The sequence below is a fragment of the Physcomitrium patens genome, chromosome 9 (assembly GCF_059467195.1).
Source record: "Physcomitrium patens ecotype Gransden chromosome 9, ASM5946719v1, whole genome shotgun sequence".
Taxonomy (NCBI): domain Eukaryota; kingdom Viridiplantae; phylum Streptophyta; class Bryopsida; order Funariales; family Funariaceae; genus Physcomitrium; species Physcomitrium patens.
The window spans coordinates 1,796,475-1,818,506 of NC_143418.1; the positions used below are offsets into that span (position 1 = coordinate 1,796,475).

General features: G+C 33.8%; 1 protein-coding gene across 1 annotated transcript; it reads right to left on the minus strand.

Moving 5' to 3' along the window:
* Positions 1-14,433: 14,433 nt before the first annotated feature.
* LOC112286470 (protein NUCLEAR FUSION DEFECTIVE 4) lies at positions 14,434-17,934 on the minus strand. The gene has a single exon (XM_024528382.3). It carries the CDS (start codon positions 17,150-17,152, stop codon positions 15,251-15,253), a length of 1,902 nt encoding a protein of 633 aa, XP_024384150.1. The 5' UTR covers positions 17,153-17,934; the 3' UTR covers positions 14,434-15,250.
* Positions 17,935-22,032: the final 4,098 nt, after the last annotated feature.

A 22,032-nucleotide genomic window follows, 5' to 3' on the forward strand; every position in this document is an offset into this window, starting at 1 on the left:
ATAATATTTTTTTGAGATTTTTGGAATAATTTTATTGATTATTATTTAGAAAATATTTTAATCTACTCTAAGAATACATAAAAATATACACTTCTAATTTTTCCTATGTTACAAAAGCTTAAAGATGCCAAATTGTATGTCACAATAAAAAGTGTGTATTTTACACTATTCAAGTTGACTTCTTATAATACATCATTTTAAATGATGACCTTATGGTGGATCCTAAAAAGTTTAGACTATAATAGATTGAAAGATTCTAAGAAAAATAAAAAAAACATTCAATAAATTTTAAAATTTTCTAATTATAATTAAATTTTTATTATTTTTTTTTCTTAAGTTGTACCTCCATGTATATGTTTAACATGTAAATACAAGCTTAAGGAGAATAAATAACTTATAAGAGTATTTAAATCTTTGAAGATAATTTTTATTTTTATATTAATCTTATATTACATCAACTTTTTTAAAGCATTTTTTATGGAAAAAAATGCATAAGACTTTATCTTGGATGTTATATTATCACAAATGGGATCAAATGAAAAACTTCATCCAATAGCTTTTTATTTAAGAAAATTTTCAACCATTGAGATTAATTATAAGATCCATCATAAAGAATTTTTTTAATTATAAATTTATTATAAAAATATTATTATTATTTGGAAGATGCTTTTGATTTAATAATAATTTTTATAATTGATAAAAACCTTAAATATTTTATATTCACATGTATTTTGAATTATTGACAAGCTTATTAAAATATGTTCTTGTCAAGATTTGTATTCAATATCACTTATTAGGTAAAAAAATTAGAAGGTTTATAAGATGTCTTTTTTAGATTTTCTTATCTTATACCTAAAGAAATAGTTGTAAATTTTGATCATTAAAAAGTAATCTTTTAAGTTAAATCAATTTCATCTTTGAGTAATAAAGTCAATATTAATTGTTGATTCAATCTTTTTAGACTAAGTCTAATCAAGTATATCTTTAGATCCTCTCATTTGTGATATTCAAATTAATTCTTTCAAATCTCATAATACTTCTAAGTTTGAATTTAAATACAATCAACTCTATTTTTATAAGAGCTTATATGCTTCACAAGATGAATGTCAAGGACAAGAACTTGATGAAAGCAAATAATAAAATGAGGCTCTCTCAAAGAAAAATGACAAATTAAAAATAAAAAAGTATATATATTAAAAAAGAAACTGGAATGGCTATTGCAAAAACACAAGGAAATTAGAGACTCTTGAAACTAGACTAGAAGCAAGAAAGGAGTTGATAAGAGTAAAGAAGGCTTCACTCTTGTCTCTATATATACTATTTACCTAGGATCTATGTGACAACATTCTATAGGACTTCCAAAAATGTATTGACTTTGCATGATATATATCTTAACTTGCAAAGCAAGTTTTCTATATAAATGCCACATGGTTAGCTTGTTTTATAAGCTACCAACACATGTGGCATATGGTTAGTTTGTTGATCAAGTTTCCAATCCACCAATCAACTACAAACACATATAAAGTTAAAAACAACATCAAAGAAGCTTCGAAAAAACTTTTCTAAAACGTATTATGAAATTAATTTATTTTTACTTACTTTTATCTATTCATATTATCTAGATAAAAATTAAAAAATATATATATATATATATCCACGACATTATTCTTCCTTTTAGAATCAAGTTCCACAAGGAGTGGTGATCACATGTTGAAGAAGATTAAGATGTAGCAAATTGTATTTATCATGTACTTTGATCTTCATTCTCTTCAAAGGTAGTTGATAGGTCCTCTCAACCATCTATAATTTTTTATTTCAAGGTGAAAAGACTACCTTATGATTTAATCATTGTTGAAATCTTCATAATTTCTTTCAAACAAAATATTTATAACACCATCAAGAGTCATGCCTACCTCCAATAAAATCAAGAAACATCAAGAGTCTCTTCTTAGGTCATGATACCAAACACATTATATCTAGCTATCTATTTAAGAAAGAACATGTCATTCTTAAAGTTCTTCATTCCTATTATGTTGTCTTGAAAGTTATAATAATCACAATATTTCATCCAATAAGTTAGTAAATGATGGCTCTTCAATTGAATTCGCTAGCTGTTGGTTCTTCATGTGCTTAATGCCATAATTATATAAAAATTACAAATAAGGATAGAAGGTAGAATGCAATCTTTCATAAATTGTGTTTTTTTTATAGTAAAGATTTGCCATCCTTCATCTTGGTTGTAATAGATGTTTTTAATGAAAACCTTTGATCTCTTTTATTGTATTTGTAAGATGTTTTTAATGAAAAGCTTTGATCTTTTTTATTGTATTTGTAAGATTTTTTGTTGGTTCCTATTTGTATTTGCTAATATCTTATCTATGCCAATGTCACGGACATAATCATGTAAGCTCGAAATTACATATATAAATAGGTAGAAGTAAATAAAAGTAGATAAAAGTAAGTTAATTCTATAGTATTTAATATGAAAGCTTCCTAGAAGCTTCATAGACGCTGCTTTGACTTCATAGATGTCTTTAATTCACTTTTTGGATTAGAAACATGGTCAACAAGTTGGCCATGTGCCACACATGTTGTTAGCTTGAAGATCAAGCTAACTATGTGGCCCACACGTAGAAAAACTTGCCTTGTAAGTTAAGGCATGTGTTCTACAAAGTCAACACATATTGGAGGTCCTATAGAACGTCGCCATGTAGTCTCTAGTTAGATTGTATATATAGAGACAAGAGTGAAGGCTTCTTCACTTTTGTCAACTCCTTTCTTGCTTCTAGTCTAGTTCCAAGGGTCTTTAGTTTTCTTGTCTTTTGGCAATAGCCATTCCAATTTCTCTTTCAATATATATACTTGTTTATATATATTTTGTTACCTCTCTTTGAATGAAGGCTCACTTGTCTGAATTGTTTCTTCATCGATTTCTTGTCCTTGACAGATTACCAAGAGTACACCTATAATATCAAAGCTTAGTCTAATCTTGATTAAGAGTAGATTACCCCTTTTTCTTGATAAGACATAAGCATATTAGAAGTTGCGGTTTATCCTCTTGTAAACTGATATTGTCCTTAATATTTTCTTTGTTCTCAAGTCCTCTCTTCTATTTGTCTTGAGCGATATTAGATATCTTCTCTCTTCTAAGTATTATCATGGCAGAACTTATTGAAATGAAGAGTGCAATGGCACAAATACAAGAGTAATTGAGGGAGTTAATGCTTGCAATGCATCAACTCAATTTACCACCACAAGGAGCAACAAGATTGGCAGGAAGTGAAGATATAGAAATGGTTGGAGCTGCTTCAACATCTGCACCAAACCATGTCCTTTTTCTTATGGTAGAACGCCCTTCAAATGTTAGAGAACTAAGAATTACCCTATCCGAGAAGTTTGATGGCACTAGATCCAAGTTTCGAGGATTTATCAATCAAGTGTAACTTGTGATTGAACTTCAACCCCAAAGCTATCCGACTCCAAGATCTCAAGTTAGATTCATTGGTACACTTCTTTCAGGTTCAGCACTATCGTGGTTTTCATCTTTTCTTGAACGACGAGATCCAATATTGGATAATCTAGAGGCTTTTTTGGTGGAGTTTCGATCCATGTATGGAGAACATAATGCAATTCGTGTTGCAACCAATAAGATCCATATTTTACGACAAGGCAATCGATCAGTCACATTATATGCTTCACAATTTTGACAACTTGTCACTGATATCAAGTGGGATGATACTGCACTTATTAGCCAATTTTTCTACGAACTATAATTTGAGATAAAAAAATTAATGCTCAACTTATTTGATCATCAAACATTGAGTCAAGCACTTGACTTTGATGTGAAGTGTGACAATCGCCTTTTTGAATTCCGATCTAAGAACTGTACAAGTAGACCTCAACGTTACTATAATTCAATGGCAACACCAACTCCTCTTCAACACATACATTCGAAAGTAGAGGATATGCAAATTGATGCAATACGTTTCAAACCTCTTACTGAGCAAGAAAAGACTCATCTTCGTCAAGAAGGATTATGTTTATATTGTAGAGAACCAAAGCACATTGCTCAACATTGTCCAAAGAAACGACGCAATCACAAAATGAGGAGTATGGCTAGGAAAGAAGACAATATGTCAGAAAATGAATTTGTCTAGCTATAATAGGGACCGTGTGGCTGGAACCTTGCACAACATCTAATAAAGGTCCTATTCTCTCCTCAGAGCCCTCTCCTTGTTTTACATTAAATGTTATTTTAGGACCTAAACATTACAAAATCTTTGCCTTGTTAGATTCAGGAGCCTCAGCGTGTTTTTTAGATGAAGAATTTACTAAAAGACATAGCATATCTTTAGTAAAGGAATCTAAACCTGTTCATGTAGAAGTCATAGATGGTCGTCCATTGTCTTCTGGAGATATTACTCACAAAACCCTTCCTATAGAAGTAATAATCAAAGGTCATAATAGTTTTGTAGTATTTAATATCATTAGATCTCCCTCTAATCGAGTCATTTTAGGTTTATCATGGTTAGAAAAATACAACCCTCAAATAGATTGGATTTCTCGAACTCTTACTTTCTCTAAAAGTATAACTAACACTATAGTTAATCAAGTAGAAAGTCATAAGTCCAGTTCAATTAAACCCGTATTTATAGGTACAAAAGCTTTTTTGCATGCTGCTATGAAAGAATCACCATATATTATTTATGCCACACTCATTTCTACTGGTGAAAAGACTTCAAGTGGCATTCCAAGCCAATATCAAGAATTTCAAGATGTATTTGAAAAAAAGAATGCGGATACACTCCCAAAACATTGTCCCTATTATTGCTCAATTGACCTTCAAGAAGGAGCACAACTGCCATTCAGACCAATCTACAGTTTATCACAAAATGAACTGGCTGAACTCAAGGAGTATATTGAAGAAAATCTAGCCAAGAATTTCATACGCCATTCTAAATCTTTGGCAGGAGTTCCAATTCTATTTGTGAAGAAAAAAGATGGATCATTGCGGATGTGTGTTGATTATCGAGGACTCAATAAGATTACCATCAAGAATAGGTATCCACTATCTTTAATATCTGGACTTCTTGATCAGCTGAATCAAGCTAAGATCTATACAAAAATAGATCTTCGGAGAGCATACAATCTAGTACGCATCAAAGAAGGAGATGAATGGAAGACTGCGTTTCGAACTAAGTATGGACATTTTGAATACAACGTCATGCCTTTTGGACTTATAAATGCACTTGCAGCTTTTTAACATCTAATGAATGATGTTTTTCGAGAGTTTTTAGACGATTTTGTGGTCTGTTATCTAGACGACATCTTGATCTATTCTAAGAATTTAGAAGAATATGAACTTCATATTCATCGTGTGTTACAAAAATGAAGAGATATAGGACTCTATGCCAAGATAAAAAAGTGTGTATTCCACACTACTCAAGTCGATTTCTTAGATTACATCATTTCAAATGATGGACTTATGATGGATCTTAAGAAAGTTCAAACTATTGGAAGATCCCAAAAACGGGAAGAGATGTCCAATATTTTTTGAGATTTACCAACTACTATCGGATCTTCATCAAAGACTTCTCTCGAGTTGCAGCTCCACTTATACGTTTGACTTGTAAAGACAAACTCTAATGGAATCAAGAAGCAAAAGTTGCTTTTAAATCTTTGAAGACAGCGTTTGTTTTTGCACCAATCTTGTATCGTGTTGATTTTTCGAAAGCATTCTTTATAGAAATAGATACATCAGACTTTGCTCTGGGTGTGGTTTTATCACAAATAGGAACAGATGACAAACTTCATTCAGTAGCCTTTCATTCAAGAAAATTCTCAGCAGCAGAAATCAATTATGAGATCTACGACAAAGAACTTCTTGCAACTGTGGATTCTTTTCAAGAATGGTGTCATTATCTAGAAGGTGCTTCCAGTCCAGTCAATGTGTATACGAATCACAAGAACCTTGAATATTTCATGTCAGCATGCATATTCAATCGTTGCCAAGCTCAATGGAGCATGTCTTTATCAAGATTCAAGTTCATCATCACTTATCGGCCAGGAAAACAACAAGGTTTGTCCGATGCCTTGTCTAGACGTTCTTATCTTGTACCAAAAGAAAGACATGCAGCTTTTGAGCAACAAATAACGGTTCTCTTGAAGCCGGAGCAATTTCATCTTCGAGCAATAAAATCAACATTGACTGTTGATTTAACTTTTCTTAAACAAGTCCAGTTAAATATGCCTTCAGACCCTCTTGTTCATGATATTAAGAATAATTCTTCTAAATCTCATGATCCCTCTAAATTTGAATTCAAGAATAACCTACTCTATTTTGAAGGATGCCTATATGTTCCAGAAAGAGAAGCACGTTTACATGTTCTTCAAGCTCGTCACGACTTCCCAGCAGCATGACATTTTGGATATAATAAGACTTTAGAGCTGATATCTAGGGATTTTTGGTGGCTTCAAATGTAGAAGGCATTTAAAGACTTTGTACAATCATGTGATGTTTGCTTAAGATCAAAAATTCCTCATCATCGACCTTTTGGACTTCTTCAACCATTACCCATTCTAGAACAACCATGGTCTTCTGTTTCTATGGACTTCATCATGGATCTTCCAATCTCAGGTTCTTATGACTCTATATTCGTGATAGTAGATCGTTTTACCAAGATGGCACATTTTGTACCATGTACAAAATCTATCATAGGTGAAGAAATAGCTAAGCTCTTTCTTGACAATATCTATCGCTATCATGGATTATCCAAGGATATTATATCAGATAGGGAAACTCAATTTGTATCAAGATTTTGACAGACTCTTTTCAAGATTCTTAAAGTGGATATTAAACTATCTTCGGCATTCCATCCTCAAATTGATGGACAAACGGAGCGTGTTAATCAAGTTTTGGAGTAATATTTAAGATGTACCATTAATTACCAATAAGATGATTGGACAACTCTTTTGCCATTGGCAGAGTTTGCTTACAATAACACGATATATTCTTCTACAAAACAAACACCTTTGTTTACTAATTATGATTATCATCCACGACTTGATACTTTTGACTTTTCAAAAGTTGATAATCCTGTTGCGAAAGATTTGGCAATTCATTTATCAGAGCTACATGCAACGATGAAGGCGTAGTTAAAAGAGGCTCAAGAACAAAAAAAAGTCAATGCGGATGTCTATCGAAAGGAACAACCATCATTCATCTTCGGTGATAAGGTATGACTACTTCATCACAATATCAAGATCACTCGTCCTTGTGACAAGTTGGACTATCGAAGGCTGTGACCATTTTCTATTTCTGCACAAATTAATCCAGTTGCATATCATTTACATCTACGGGAGTCAATGAAAATCCATCCAGTATTCCACGTGTCTCTTCTTGAACCATACAAGATAGTGGACATACCAAGAAGATGACAAGTTTTACCTCCTCCTATAGAAGTGGACAATAATGAAGAGTTTGAAGTAGAAGAAGTCTTAGATTCAAGGCGGTGCCGAAATAAATTAGAATATCTTGTCCATTGGCACGGATATAGTATTAGTGAATGCACATGTGAGCCAATAAAGAATCTTGTAAATGCAGCAAAGGCGGTGGAGGCTTTTTATCGACGACATCCATCAAAATCAAGATGAAAATCTTCTTTATAAAAGAAACAACATCTAGGCAAGATAACATTCCACTTTCAATTCTTGTTCCTAGCTTCTTTTTAGTAGTGACGCTCAGGAGATGGAGAACAAACAACAAGCGGATTCGACTCAAGAGCCTTCATTTGCTAACTTGTCAGATGAGACATTATGATTGTCACAACCTTCAAGACGACGCAATCGAGATGAAGATCTTCAACAACGACATGTTCTTCCTTGAATAGATGGCAAGATACAACGCATTTGGTATCACGATTTGGGAAGGGACTCCCGATGTTTGGTGATTGTGCTAGAGGTAGGAACAACTCCTGATGGTGTTCCAAATATTCTATTCGAAGGAAGTTACGAAGGCCTCAACAATGATCAAATAATTGGGTGGTCTTCCCGCCCTGATATGGGACACTACCGATGGTTAAGAGGCCCTATCAATCATCTTCGAAGAGAACAAAGATTAGAGTATGTGGCGAATATAATTTGTCGCATCATAGATTTTTTCAACATATGATGACCACTCCTCGTGGAACTCGTCCCTAAAAGGGGGGATAATATCACGGACATAATCATGTAAGCTAGTAATTACATATATAAATAGGTAGAAGTAAATAAAAGTAGATAAAAGTAAGTTAATTCTATAGTATTTAATATGAAAGCTTCCTAGAAGCTTCATAGACGCTGCTTTGACTTCATAGATGTCTTTAATTCACTTTTTGGATTAGAAACATGGTCAACAAGTTGGCCATGTGCCACACATGTTGTTAGCTTGAAGATCAAGCTAACTATGTGGCCCACACGTAGAAAAACTTGCCTTGTAAGTTAAGGCATGTATTCTACAAAGTCAACACATATTGGAGGTCCTATAGAACGTCGCCATGTAGTCCCTAGTTAGATTGTATATATAGAGACAAGAGTGAAGGCTTCTTCACTTTTGTCAACTCCTTTCTTGCTTCTAGTCTAGTTCCAAGGGTCTTTAGTTTTCTTGTCTTTTGGCAATAGCCATTCCAATTTCTCTTTCAATATACATACTTGTTTATATATATTTTGTTACCTCTCTTTGAATGAAGGCTCACTTGTCTGAATTGTTTCTTCATCGATTTCTTGTCCTTGACAGCCAGTGAATATGATATTCTAACCTATGTCGATGTCGCCTTGAGACTAAGACTTCTTCCAGCTTGAATTCTTGATTATTATCCACTTATATAAGAGGCAATGGTATTTGTCTTCTTTTTAAGATATTCACTATCTTATATGGCTCTAAATGAGACTTGTGAGATATAAGATGTATTTTTATAGACTCTAATAGATGTAATTGATAAGTATCCGGATTGACTTATTCATAAATAGAAAATATTTTAAGTCTATCATAATCTAATTTTTTACAAGGATAAATAATTTTAATATTATAATGAAGTTACTATATCTTATCACCAATATAGAAATGAGGTTGTCTTTTATAATAAGCATCTGTGTTATTTTTTTTTGTTCTTGAGCCTCTTTTAGTTGCACCTTTATTGTTGTATATATACCAAATAAATGATTTGCTAAATCTTTTGCCACAAGATTATCAACTTTTGAAAAGTCAAAAGTATCAAGTTGTCGATATCTGTAATTTCAAAAGAAAGGCATTTATTATATAGAAGAATATATTATATTATTATAAAAAAACTTTACAAATGGCAAAAGATTTGTCCAATCATCTTTTTGGTAGTTGATGGTATACCTCAAATATTGCTTCAAAACTTGATTCACACGCTTTATTTTTCCATCAACTTGAAGATAGAAAGCATTAAATAGTTTAATATCTACTTTTAGAATCTTGAAAAATACTTTTTTAAATCTTGATACAAATTGAATTCTCCTATCTGATGTAATATCCTTAAGCAATCCATGATAGCGATAGATGTTGTCAATAAAAAGCTTGGTTGTTTCTTCACTTGTAATAGTTTTTGTACATAGTACAAAGTGAGCCATCTTGGTGAAATTATCTACTATTATGAATATATAATCATAAGAATGTGAAATTGGAAGATCCGTGATAAAATCCATAGAAACAAAAGACTATAATTATTCTGGAATGAATAATGGTTGAAAAAATCTGTGAGATCGATGACGAGGAATTTTTGACCTTGAACAAATATCACATGATTGAAAAAAGTCTTTCACTACCTTCCACATTTGTAACAACCAACAAACTTTAGATGTAAGTTCTAAAGTCTTGTTATATCCAAAATATCCAATCGCTGAAAAGTCATGACATTCTTAAAGAATATGTAAATGTGCTTCTCGTTCTAAAATAGATAAGCATCCTTCAAAATAGAATAGGTTGTTTTTGAACTCAAACTTGGAAGTATCATGAGACTTAGAAGAAAGGTTCTTGATATCATGAACAAGAGGATTAGAGGACATACTTGATTAAATTTTCATGACAAAAGTTGAATCAATAGTCAATGTTGATTTTATTACTCAAAAATGAAAGTATTCAAGCTTCAAGCAAATTAATCTTTATTAATCAAAAGATGCATCTCTTTCTTTTGGTGCAAATTAAAAATATCTAAAAAAGACTTCTAATAAATCTTATTATTTTTTGAGTCAATAAGTAATTTTAAAATCAAATCTTAATTAAGACATACTTCAACAAGCTTGGAAATGATTCAAAATATATGTTGACATAAAATATTTAAGATTCTTTTAGTTGGTATAAACAATAATTAGATTAAAAGCACTTTCTAAATAATGGTGCCACTCTTGAAACAAATCTACAATTGAAAGAAGTTCTTTGTTGTGAATCTTGTAGTTGATCTTGGCTCCTAAAAAATTTCTTGAATAAAAAGCTATTGGATGAAATTTATCATTTATTCCCATTTGTGATAATATAATATTCAAAGCAAAGTCTAATGCATCTATTTCCATAAAAAATGGCTTAAAAAAGTCAAAAAAATACAAGATTAGTACAAAAATAAAGATTGCTTTCAAAGCTTCAAATGCTCCTTCTACTTCTTGATTCTATTGAAGTTTGTCTTCACAAGACAAATGTGGAGCTACAACTTGAGAGAAGTTCTTAATAAAGATTTTATAATAATTGATAAGTCTCAAAAAATATTAGATATTTTTTATCATTTTTGAGATTTGTAAATCCATAATAATTTGAACTTTCTTAAAATCCATCATAAGTCTATCATTTGAAATGATGTATCTTAAGAAGTTGATTTGAGTAGTATAGAATATATTTTTTTTTTTATCAGTGACATCTCTTATTTTTTGTATAGAGTCTGACATCTCTTATTTTTTGTAACACATGAAAAATATGAAGTTCATATTCTTTTATATTCTTAGAATATATTAAGATGTTGTCTAGGTAATAGACAATAAAGTCATATAAAAAAACTCAAAAAATATCATTCATTAGATGTTGAAAAGGTGCTGGTGCATTTGTAAGTCTAAAAAGCATGATGTTATATTCAAAATATCCATACCTTGTTCAAAATACAGTCTTCGATTCATCTCTTTCTTTGATGCATACTAGATTATATGTTCCTTGTTGATCTAATTTTGTATAGATTTTAGCTTGATTCAACTGATCAAAAAGTCCAAATATCAAAGATAAGGTACCTATTCTTGATGGTGATTCTATTGAGTCTTTAATAATTGATACACATCTATAATGATCCATCTTTTTTTCTTTACAAATAAAATTAGAGCTCGTGCTCAAGATTTGGAATGACATAGAAAGTTCTTGGCCACATTTTCTTCAATACACTCCTTAAGTCTGGTTAATTCATTTTGTAATAAACTATAAATTGGTCCAAATGGCAATTGAGTTCTTTCTTAAAGATCAATTGAGTAGGCATAGGGATGATGTTCTAATAGAATATCTACATTCTTCTCTTCAAATATATCTTGAAAATCTTCATATTGGCTTGAAATACAAATTTAAATCTTTCCACCATTAGAAATAGATGCAACATAGATGACACAAGGAAATCCTTCTTTTGTATCATCAAGAAAGCTCTTGCATTTACAAATACAAGTTTAATTGTACTAGACTTATGACTTTTTATTTGATCAACTATACTCTTAATTATACTTTAAAAAAAATCAAGACTATAAGAAATTCGATGTATTTTTGGATTATATTCTTTTAGCCATGATAAACCTAAAATAATTAGATTGAAAGGAGATCTAATGATATTAAATATTACAAAGCTACTATGACCATTAGTTATTACTTCTATATGAAGGGTTTCATGAATAATATTTTTTAAAGACAATAGATGACCATCTATGACTTCTATATGAACAAGTTTAGTTTTCTTTTTTAAAGATATGCTATATCTTTTAGCAAAATTCTTTATCTAAGAAATGCACTGAAGCTCTTAAATCTAATAAGATAGAGGCTTTGTAATGTTTAAGTCCTAAAATAATATTTATTATAAAATAAGAAGAGGATTTTGAAGAAAGAATAGGACCTTCACTAGGTATTGTACAAGATTCCAGCTACATAGTTCCTATTATAGCTAGACAAAATCATTTTTTGATATACTATCTTCTTTGACAATTGTACTTTTCATTTTGTAGTTGTGTTGCTTCTTTGGACAATGTTAAGCAATGTACCTAGGTTCTTCACAATACAAGTACAATCCATCTTAATAATGATAATTCTTTTTTTGTTCAATAACAGGTTTGAAACATATCTCATCAATCTGCATATCTTCTATTTCTAAATGTATGTGCTGAGAAGATGTTGACATTGTCATTGAATTATAATAGCATTAAAGTGCACTTGTGTGACTTTCATATCGAAATTCAAAAAATCACAAGAATTAATTCCTTTAATTACTCTTGTACTTGTGCCATTGTACTATTTATTTCAAAAAACTTTGGCATGATAAAACTTGAAGAAGAAAAGATATGTGATATTATTTAAGACAAATAAAAGAAAAGACTTAAAAACAAAGAAAAAAAAAATTGAAGACAATATCAATTTAAAAGAGGGTAATTTGTAACTTCTAATACACTTAAGTCTTATCAAGAAAAAGAATAATCTACTCTTAATAAAAAAACAAAAAAAAACAAAAAACAAAGCTCTAATATTGTAAGTGCATTCTTTTCAATTTATCAATGATAAGTATTCAATAAAAGAAAATAATTAAATGATGCTCTTTCAAAGAAATATGAAAAATTAAAAATAAAGAGACATGTATATTAAAAAAGAAACTGAAATGGCTATTGCCAAAAGATAAGGAAACTAGAGACTTTTGAAACTAGACTAGAAGCAAAAAAGGAGTTGATAAGAGTAAAGAAGGCTTCACTCTTATCTCTATATATACTATTTACCTAAGATCTATATAGCAACATTCTATAGGACTTCCAAAAATATATTGACTTTGCATGATCTGTATCTTAACTTGCAAAGCAAGTTTTTTATATAAATGCCACATAGTGAGCTTGTTAATCAAGTTTCTAATTTACCAATCAACTACAAACATATGTTAAGACAAAACACCATCTAACAAGCTTTTAAGAAGCTTTTCTAAAAGGTATTATGAAATTAATCTATTTTTATTTATTTTTATCTATTCATATTATTAAAGTAACAATTATAATAGATACCCTTGATATTGAAGCTCAATTAAGAGTTCATTAAACTATTCATAATTTTTTAAAAATAACCATTTTGGATACAACAAGAATCTTGAAAATTCTCTTGAAATTTTTTTGGTGGCATCAAATGAGGAAGGTAGTTAAAGACTTTGTACAATCATATGATGTTTATTCAAGATCAAAAACTCCTTAACATTATCCTTACAAATTATTCCACCTACTATCTATACCAATACAACTATGAACTTTTATTTTTATGGATTTTATTATGGATCTTCTAATTTCAAGTTCTTATGTCTCTACAGTTGTGATAGTTAATCATTTCACTAAGATGGCACATTTTGTACCATGTATAAAATCCATCACTAGTAAAAATAAATAAATAAATTAAAATATAAAAAACTAAATTTTTCATTGATAATATTTATTACTATTATAGATTACAAAAAGATATTATATCTTATAGAGGGATTCAATTTGTATTGAGGTTTTGGATAATTCTTTTTAAAATATTGAAAATAGATATAAAATTATCTTTGGCTTTTCATCTGTAAATTGTTGGATAAATGGAATATGTTAATTAAGTATTAAACTAGTATTGGAGATGTACCATCAATTACCATTAAGATGATTGAACAACTCTTTTGCTATTAGCAAAGTTTTTTTATAATGATATGGCATATTTTTCTACTTAAGAAACACCATTTTGTACTAATTATCCTTATCATAAAAAACTTGATATTTTTAAATTTTTAAAATTTAATAATTATTTAACAAAAAAATTAGCAATTTTTTTATTAAAGCTACATACAACAATGAAGGTACAATTAAAAGAAGTTCAAGAACAACAAACATCAATACATATGCTTATCGCAAGGAACAACTCCAATCCCACATTGGAAATAAAATATGGTTGCTTCATTGTTATATCAAAACTAATTGCCAATATACTATAAGAAGATTGTCTTAAAAATTAGACATCTCTCCTTCAAGTTGGACATGTGTTGGAGGTCTTTCAAAACGTTGTCAAATAGCTCCTAGTTAGATAATATATATATATATATATATATATATAAAAGCAAAAATGAAGCTTTTATATATTTATTTACTTAAAAGAAATAAAAGATATATCTTTTGTATATCCATTGGTATATACCACAATATCATTAATTTGATTAAAACAGAAATAAAACTAAAAATAAAATAGATTTATCAACATAAAATTCATAAATAAATAATGACACTTTAAAGTTGGATTTAGTTATTCCAAATTTTTCCAACCTGAATGTTCTATGTTTTTTAACGAAATAAATCCTTTTCAATTAATTTTTAATTTGATTGAAATTTCACGTAGCAAGATAACAAAACCATGGTAGCCCTCACGATCGATACCACCAATATCTACATTTTATCCACATCGTCGAAGCCATCGTGACGGACAAAACGAGGCACGTTCGTGCCGCAGGCACATGTCATGTTGATTTTTTTGGACTCTACCGACAGATACTCTCGCCATGGCTTGTTCAACCGACGATGGGCCGCTGCCGCCGCCGCACGAGCACCTGGAGCAATTCATTCTGCGACGAAATCACAAAAGCTTCGGATTCTCAGTCCATGTCGAAGGCGCGGTCGCAGGTGATCATCTACGCAACGATCACCTCCAGTCAATTTCGCGCTCCCCGAGTGCTCAAAACTCTTGTTCAGGTCTCGCCCAATCACCCCAAGAGGTTGTTTCTGCGCATCGCTGCATCGGCTTTGCCATCGAACCAAGCAAGCATCGAACACTTCGGTCCCTAGTTGCACCATTTGACGTCAACCAGCGCGTGTGGAAGATTCGAGTTATGGAAAAAGTGAGCGTTAACTGTATCCTCTCAAGTTTCGCTGTACTCGGAGCCGACAGTTGAATTCTGGAAGGTACCACTTCCTCTGCTGTAAACAAAAAGACAAAAACAGGAAAAGAGTTGCAGTGCGAAAAAGGATGCTAAGTCTAAGTTGTAACGTTTGATGCGAATGGAACGGACTCGGTTGAGTCGGATGGCTGTTCCGTGTCGTTATGACGACTCCTACTCACGCTGCAGGCCCTCCTCAACTGGCAGGTTTCATACACAACCTCCGTGTAAAACTTCCTTGTCCTTGCTACTAGGATCGCGCTCAAGATGCAGCCCAGACCACACGCCCCGGCCATGATGAAGAACGTCAGGCGAAAACATACAGCGCCGGTGCAGGACATGTTACTTTGGTTCTGTAGAGAGACTTTGTCAGCGATTAGACTTCTCATCGGCCGCAGCAATTGCAGTGATCTGCGAATCAGGGAGTTGCTGGTTTGTCTGGATGGGTGTTGCTTCTGTGATTCTGCATCATAGAAGAACCCAGCGACGTGGACAGACATGACGTACGACCCCAGGGGGCTCGCCATTGTTACCGCGTTGAGCAGTGTGCCGAAATGTTTGAGCCCGAAGAGCTCCGAAGTTGCGGTGGGGATCAATGACCAATGAGCACCGAAGCTCGAGCCAATTAGCACTATGCCTAAGTACAAGGCACCGGGGAAAGAGACAGCTAAGATTGTGTGACCAAGCGCGAGAACCATAAGCGCCAACATGATAAACAGGGATCGGGGAAGGCCTTTCTCGTGCAATGCAAACTCCGATAACGCGCCTGCTCCTAATCTACCGAGAAAATTCCAGATTGAGACCATTGAAACAAAGGAATTGATTGAGGCCTCTGAGTATCCCAGCGATGAGCCCACTTGGCCAACATTGTCGATTGCGGTGAGGCCTGTGCCGAGTCCAATCATGGATATGGCCACCAGAAGCCAAAAATCGAGGTTGCAAAGCGCTTGCCAAACGGTGTGGTCCTCGCCCCGAGCAGGAAATTGGCGCTGAAATGAGTCAACTCGCGCAAGATTGGGAGTACTGTGGCGAGAAAATGTGCCGTAGGAATCATCCGATCGATGCACCGAAGGTGGACTTACTGTGGATGGTTTGTTTGCATATGGAGCAGGCAAGAGAGACGCCATGGCATTAAAAGTGTTGCCATTACCTAGTGACCTGCTGGTGTTGATCCTTGAGATATAGACGACTCCGAGCGGAAATAGGAGGAGTGTAAGCATCACAAAGCAAACGCCAAGGCTGAGCAACTGTGGAAACGGCCGCACTGTATTTTGCAGCATGATGATGGTCAGCAAGAATGCAGCAAGAGATATCATGGAACCTGCAATAACTGATAAGAACAGCGGCTCATCTTCCTCACATTCTGGATCAATATAGTTGCCATCCTTATCTCGTTCCTCTGTTGGCTGGAACGAAAAGAAAACGTAGGAGAGCGCAACGATCGACGCCGGAAACCAAGCTAGAAACAAGATAATCTTGGAGGAGTCCGAGGTGGAGTGTTGCGGGTAAATTGCCTTTGCAAACTGTGACAACACAGCGGCGCTTAACCCGACGAGACCCTTCATGACTCCAATCACCATCCCACGCGACATGGGGAACCGCTTTACGAGGGAGACAAGTACGGCGGTGATGAAGAATGTTTGGCCATTAGCGCCAATGCCGAGGTAGAGTGACATTGCCCACGGCTGTGGAGATGCTGTGGCTCCTGACACAGAGAGGTATGCTTTGAGATAGCCTGAACTCACTTGGCAAGCGCCGAGGAGAAATACAGCCCACAAGGGCCACACGTCGTAGAGGATACCAGAGAGGAGACCGACGTTCTCGCCCAATTCTTTGAAGAAGGCGACTGTGTCAAGCGTCTCCTGGTCATAGTGAAGGTTATCCTTGATGGCGCCGGAGTAGTCTGCGTAGAGGTATGAGCCCCCACTGCAGCACATAATCCACACCCCAGCTGCCATCATCATCCATCGGTTTCGGAGGAGCCAATATGATCGCCCCATATATTTTTATTTTTTTATCAACTTTTTTTCTGTCACCGCGGCTCGCAGACCTGCTTTCACCTCTCTCGGAACGATTAGAATGTAGAAGAGAATGAACGTCGCAAACTAGAAATTAGTAGAACTCGAAGGAATTCGATCTCCAGCCGTCGGCCTCAAAGAACCAAGCTTCAGATCATCGTGCACCAAAACTCACTGAAAACCAAGATATTTGTGCAAGGTCACGTTCTCAATTAAACAGCTATTGTCGAAGCTGGTAAACAAAATATCCCGAGCTCACGACACAGGAAATCCGCAAAATGACCATTGCACGTCGACCAAAGGAGTCCTCAACACGACGTCACCTCCTAAAGCATCCAGTAGCCGCAATCCCGCAACAAGCGCACTACAAGTTGCTGATACGACCCTTGCACAGATCACTCACTATACACAACCCACTAGCGCAGAATCCGCTGAGCCGCTTCGCAGCGCCAACAGTGAAAAAATAACGAGATGGCGGAGACCGAAACTGCAGGTAGCATTGGCGAGGCAGAATGGCAACAGCCCAGGGTGAGGGATGGTTCCCAGGATTCTATTCTATGACAAATTCACTGCTTCCGAGTAGAACTGAATCCAGTGGACCTCGAACAAAAACACAAGATTCTTCACTCACTCTCTAACTCACTCCCTCGCTCGCAACGCAATCACAATGTCGATTACAGCAGCAGCGTGGGAAGCGAGAGGAAGAGGCGAGAGGAGGGAGGGAGAATTGGGATGGAAGTGGGATGAGAGGGCGTGGCTCTCTCTTTGTAGGGCGATGTCTCTCTCTCTCTTTGGGTTTTGCCACGTTGGAATCCCTTTGTTCATTTATCTCCATTTGGCACACCGCACAACTATCTGTCGTTGTATCTATCTACCCATTCCTATCTATCTCCATGTTATATATATACATATATTTATTTATTTATTTAATTTATTGTATCTAATTTTTATCCCTATTTAACATTTAATTTTATTTAAATATACATATATATATATTATTTATTTATTTATTTGTATCCAATTTTGTAAATTCTCCCTTTGATGTGCACAAAATATTGATTAATTAAAGTCTTCTTCAACAAGCTCTTACATGTGTGTACGTGCAATAATTGTTTATTTCTATTTAACTCCAATCTTTTTCTTTCTTTTTTTGCTACAAATATAGCAATGATTTTTTTACAGTTTTTTTGATTTTTTAACATAAAATTGATTACAAAATAAGATATGATTGTTGCATATTTTTATAATAATTTATGATATTTACAAAAATTAAGAAAATAGAGAAGTCCCTTCTATTGGATATAAGATAACATGCATTGCAAGTGGTGTTTCTGTAGAGTTGTTGAGATGGCAAACACTTCACTTGGAATCAAGCAAAAATTCAAATAGATTCTAGAAAGTTCTAAGAGGAATAAGGAAGTTGTTTGAGAAATTTCTTAGAGTTGCTTCATCTTCAAGCAACTTAAAAACTTCTCAAGAAGCTTCCTAATACCTAGTATATATTGGAGTCGAGGTTGAGGGAATCCTCACTCTTGACAACACATCTTTTGGAGTTTTAACTCATCTTTCTTAGTATTGATCATATACTTATCTAGTTTAATCAAGTTCTTATTAGCTTTCTTGTTGAAACTTTTATGTTCAACTTCTTGTTTGGTCTTCTATATAGTGTATCCATGATACTTAGCTTCATTTATAAAAACTTTTTAAAAAATCAATTTTAAGTTTAGAATTCTTAATAATATTTTTTCAACTTAAAAACATTCAATTGTATTGAATTGGTCAAATCTTTGTTAATATCATTATTTAAATATTATTTTTTTATATTTGGAGTGAATTTTATTAAATACTATAAGACTAGGTGATTGCAATAATTCTTTATTGCTATGCCAAAAGCTTATATTAATAAGTATAATCTCTTAGTACCAAATTTGTAAATACATAACCAAAAAATTTAAATCAATACATTATTACTAGTATTTATAACTATACATTAAGATACATAAAGTTTTTTTATTAAAAAAAATATCAACTAGAGTTTTAAAAATTACAAGCAAATATATTTGGACATTTAAATAATACATCATTTTTACCTAAGAATATGATGCAATGTATTTCTCAGTACTATTACTTTTAGAAGGACATAAACCTTATAGTTAACATTTCATTTCATCTAATTTTTTGTTAAAGTATTTTTTGTCAATTAGTAATTATTTTAATACTCTTTAATATTATAATATTTTAAAGTTATGAGATTACAAAGCACAAGTTGTCAAATGTCAAATGCTTCCCATAGAAGTTGTAGATGCTAGTTAAAAGTCATATATTCAATGTTGTAGATTGTATAAATTTAAGAATCTTAAGGCAATGGTTTAAAAACATTTAAATTGAAATTTAAAAAATTAATATAATTATCAAAACTTACCGAGTTTTGCTTGAGCTTTTCAATTTTCAATGACTTAAAGGAGTGCTTTTCAATTTATTGAGTACTCCAATAAATTACCAATCATCGTATGTTACTTGTATCTTATGAAACTTAAACAACTTAACTGCAATTCAAAGATAAATGTTTATGAACTACCTTTAAAAGATACACTATCAAGGATTTAAAGTTTAAAGTAAAAGCATAATTAAGATGTGTGTACTACAATAATATGTAAAAAATTCAGTCCCTTTTTTTCTTACTTTCTTTCTCTTTTTCTCTTTTTAATTATGCATTTTGAATCTTAGTTCTATACTACGGAATAATCTAGTCGGAATTTTTTTTCATTAAAGTCGGAATAAAAATTTTAAATTAAATTAAATTAACTCATAAATTTAATGATAAATACACACACACGCACAGTGATGTTTATTCCTACAGATGAGATTTAACCTCATTCACACCGTCCATTATCTGCGCGAGCTGGCAACCTGCTGTATACCCGGGAAAGAGGTTCTCAATTTCAGAACACGAATCAGGGTGTCAACCAGGGTATCTGTCATGACAGGTTCTCACCGGATCTGTGTCGGCGTCGGCGTCGTCGTCGCTAGCATGGTGGGCTGCAGGGAAAGCTGATCGAGAGGCTGCCGCCTTGTGCGGCCGCCGAGACCCCCGCCCATCACAGGTTTCTTTCGTACTAAAGCTCTGGTGCTGTTCTCTTGCAAGCACTGGGTCTTCAACAGCTGTTGATGAGATGAAAGGCGCTCCTTGGGGCCTTCCCTGTCCACTTTTTGCATTCTGGTAGCTCTTGCTGCAACAGCGTCTGGCAGCATCTGGTTCGAAAGTTGAGTTCCATCCATGCCCTATGATATGTGCCCCACTCTGATGGTCCCGCAATTGACGTGTGTGGTGGCCATTCGGTAGCGTCCTGGACGTCTGTCTGATCTTGTGCTGCTTTCACGCACGGAACGATGTCACATGATGGCTCAGAAACTGCCTCCGAGCGTCCACTCTTTCGGTATGATTGTTCCTACGGCAGTTGCGTTAGCAGTTGCGTGGAAGCTATCAGGGAATCTGGGTGGTGATCATGCGAGCCGTCTTGCCGGTGTTTACTTGAGAATCAATTCGTGAACAGTGAAAGATGTCTGAGATCCAAAAAGAACAAGAACAGTGAAAAAACACCAACAAAACAACACAAACAAAAACAAGAACACCAAAAACGAAACGAAAGCAAAAAGAAGTTATTGCACTCATTAAGTGGTCCGATGGCAAAATTTTAACATTTGGGCGCTCGCTCACTTTCTCTCGCGCTGCAACAGCCACACGATGATGCTCCGTGAACACCAGTCGACTAGAAACCCACGTCATTGTCACACGCTCAGTAACACACGTACGTGATGTCGGGAACTAGCTTCAGATATCCTTTCGAGGTGGTTGAAAGCTACCTCGGGTTGTGCGTCCCTTCGGATATCGACAGATTGCAGGAAGCACTCACTCACTCTCTCTCTCGCGCGCGCTTTCCTGTTTGCCATGTGTTCTCACTTCTCCAAGTCGATTTGACGGAGAAGATCGTTTCAGGAAAAAGCAGGCAGTGCTGAAGTGCCAGAATCTGGCACTGCACCTTCCTGGAGATCCATCCTTACCTCACCATCCTATTGCTGCAGCACGAATTTGTGCCTCAATACGTACAACTCCATTCAGTCAAAGCATCACGAAGCTCTCTCTCTATCCTGATAAGTTTAAAGGCCACCCTTCGCTGATTGAAACTTGCATTGCTCCACTTCGATAAGTTATATGAACGATTTTCTTCTTTTCATGATAGTGTCTGAGACTGGGAATTGCGTTGAAGATATTATCTTTTCGGGGTACATGGGGCCCAGTCTGTTGAAGGGATTAGGATTGTTTTGATTCCTCCCAAACCTTCACTATGGGGGGGATTGAGTAGAAAGAAACCATGATTCAATGATTAACTTGGATTATCTTGTTGGAGAGAATTCATTCAAAGGTGTGGTTGTGCATTTGTAGTTTCGCCACTTTGGCATTTGGTATTTTTATGATGATTTTGTGTCTGGCATTTGGGTAACAAAAACACAAATATTATGATTGTGGCAAAGCAACAATATTCCTTTGTCATTAATCAGTCTATAAGATTATTATTTTTGTAAATATGGTTAATTTTATTGCTTAAGTATATCAAAACAACATTTTATTTATGTATATATGTATGTAAATATTTATGTGCACACACATGTGTACATATGGCTTAATTATAATAACATATTTTAGTACAAATACCAATAGATTGTCAAATTGCTCAATTATTAAGAACTATAAAAACCTACTCACTTTTAAAGTATCAAGTATAATTTAGTAGATCTCTAACCACATTGGATTTAACAAAAGGCATAATGACTTATATAGCAATATGGAAGTTTCATCTAAT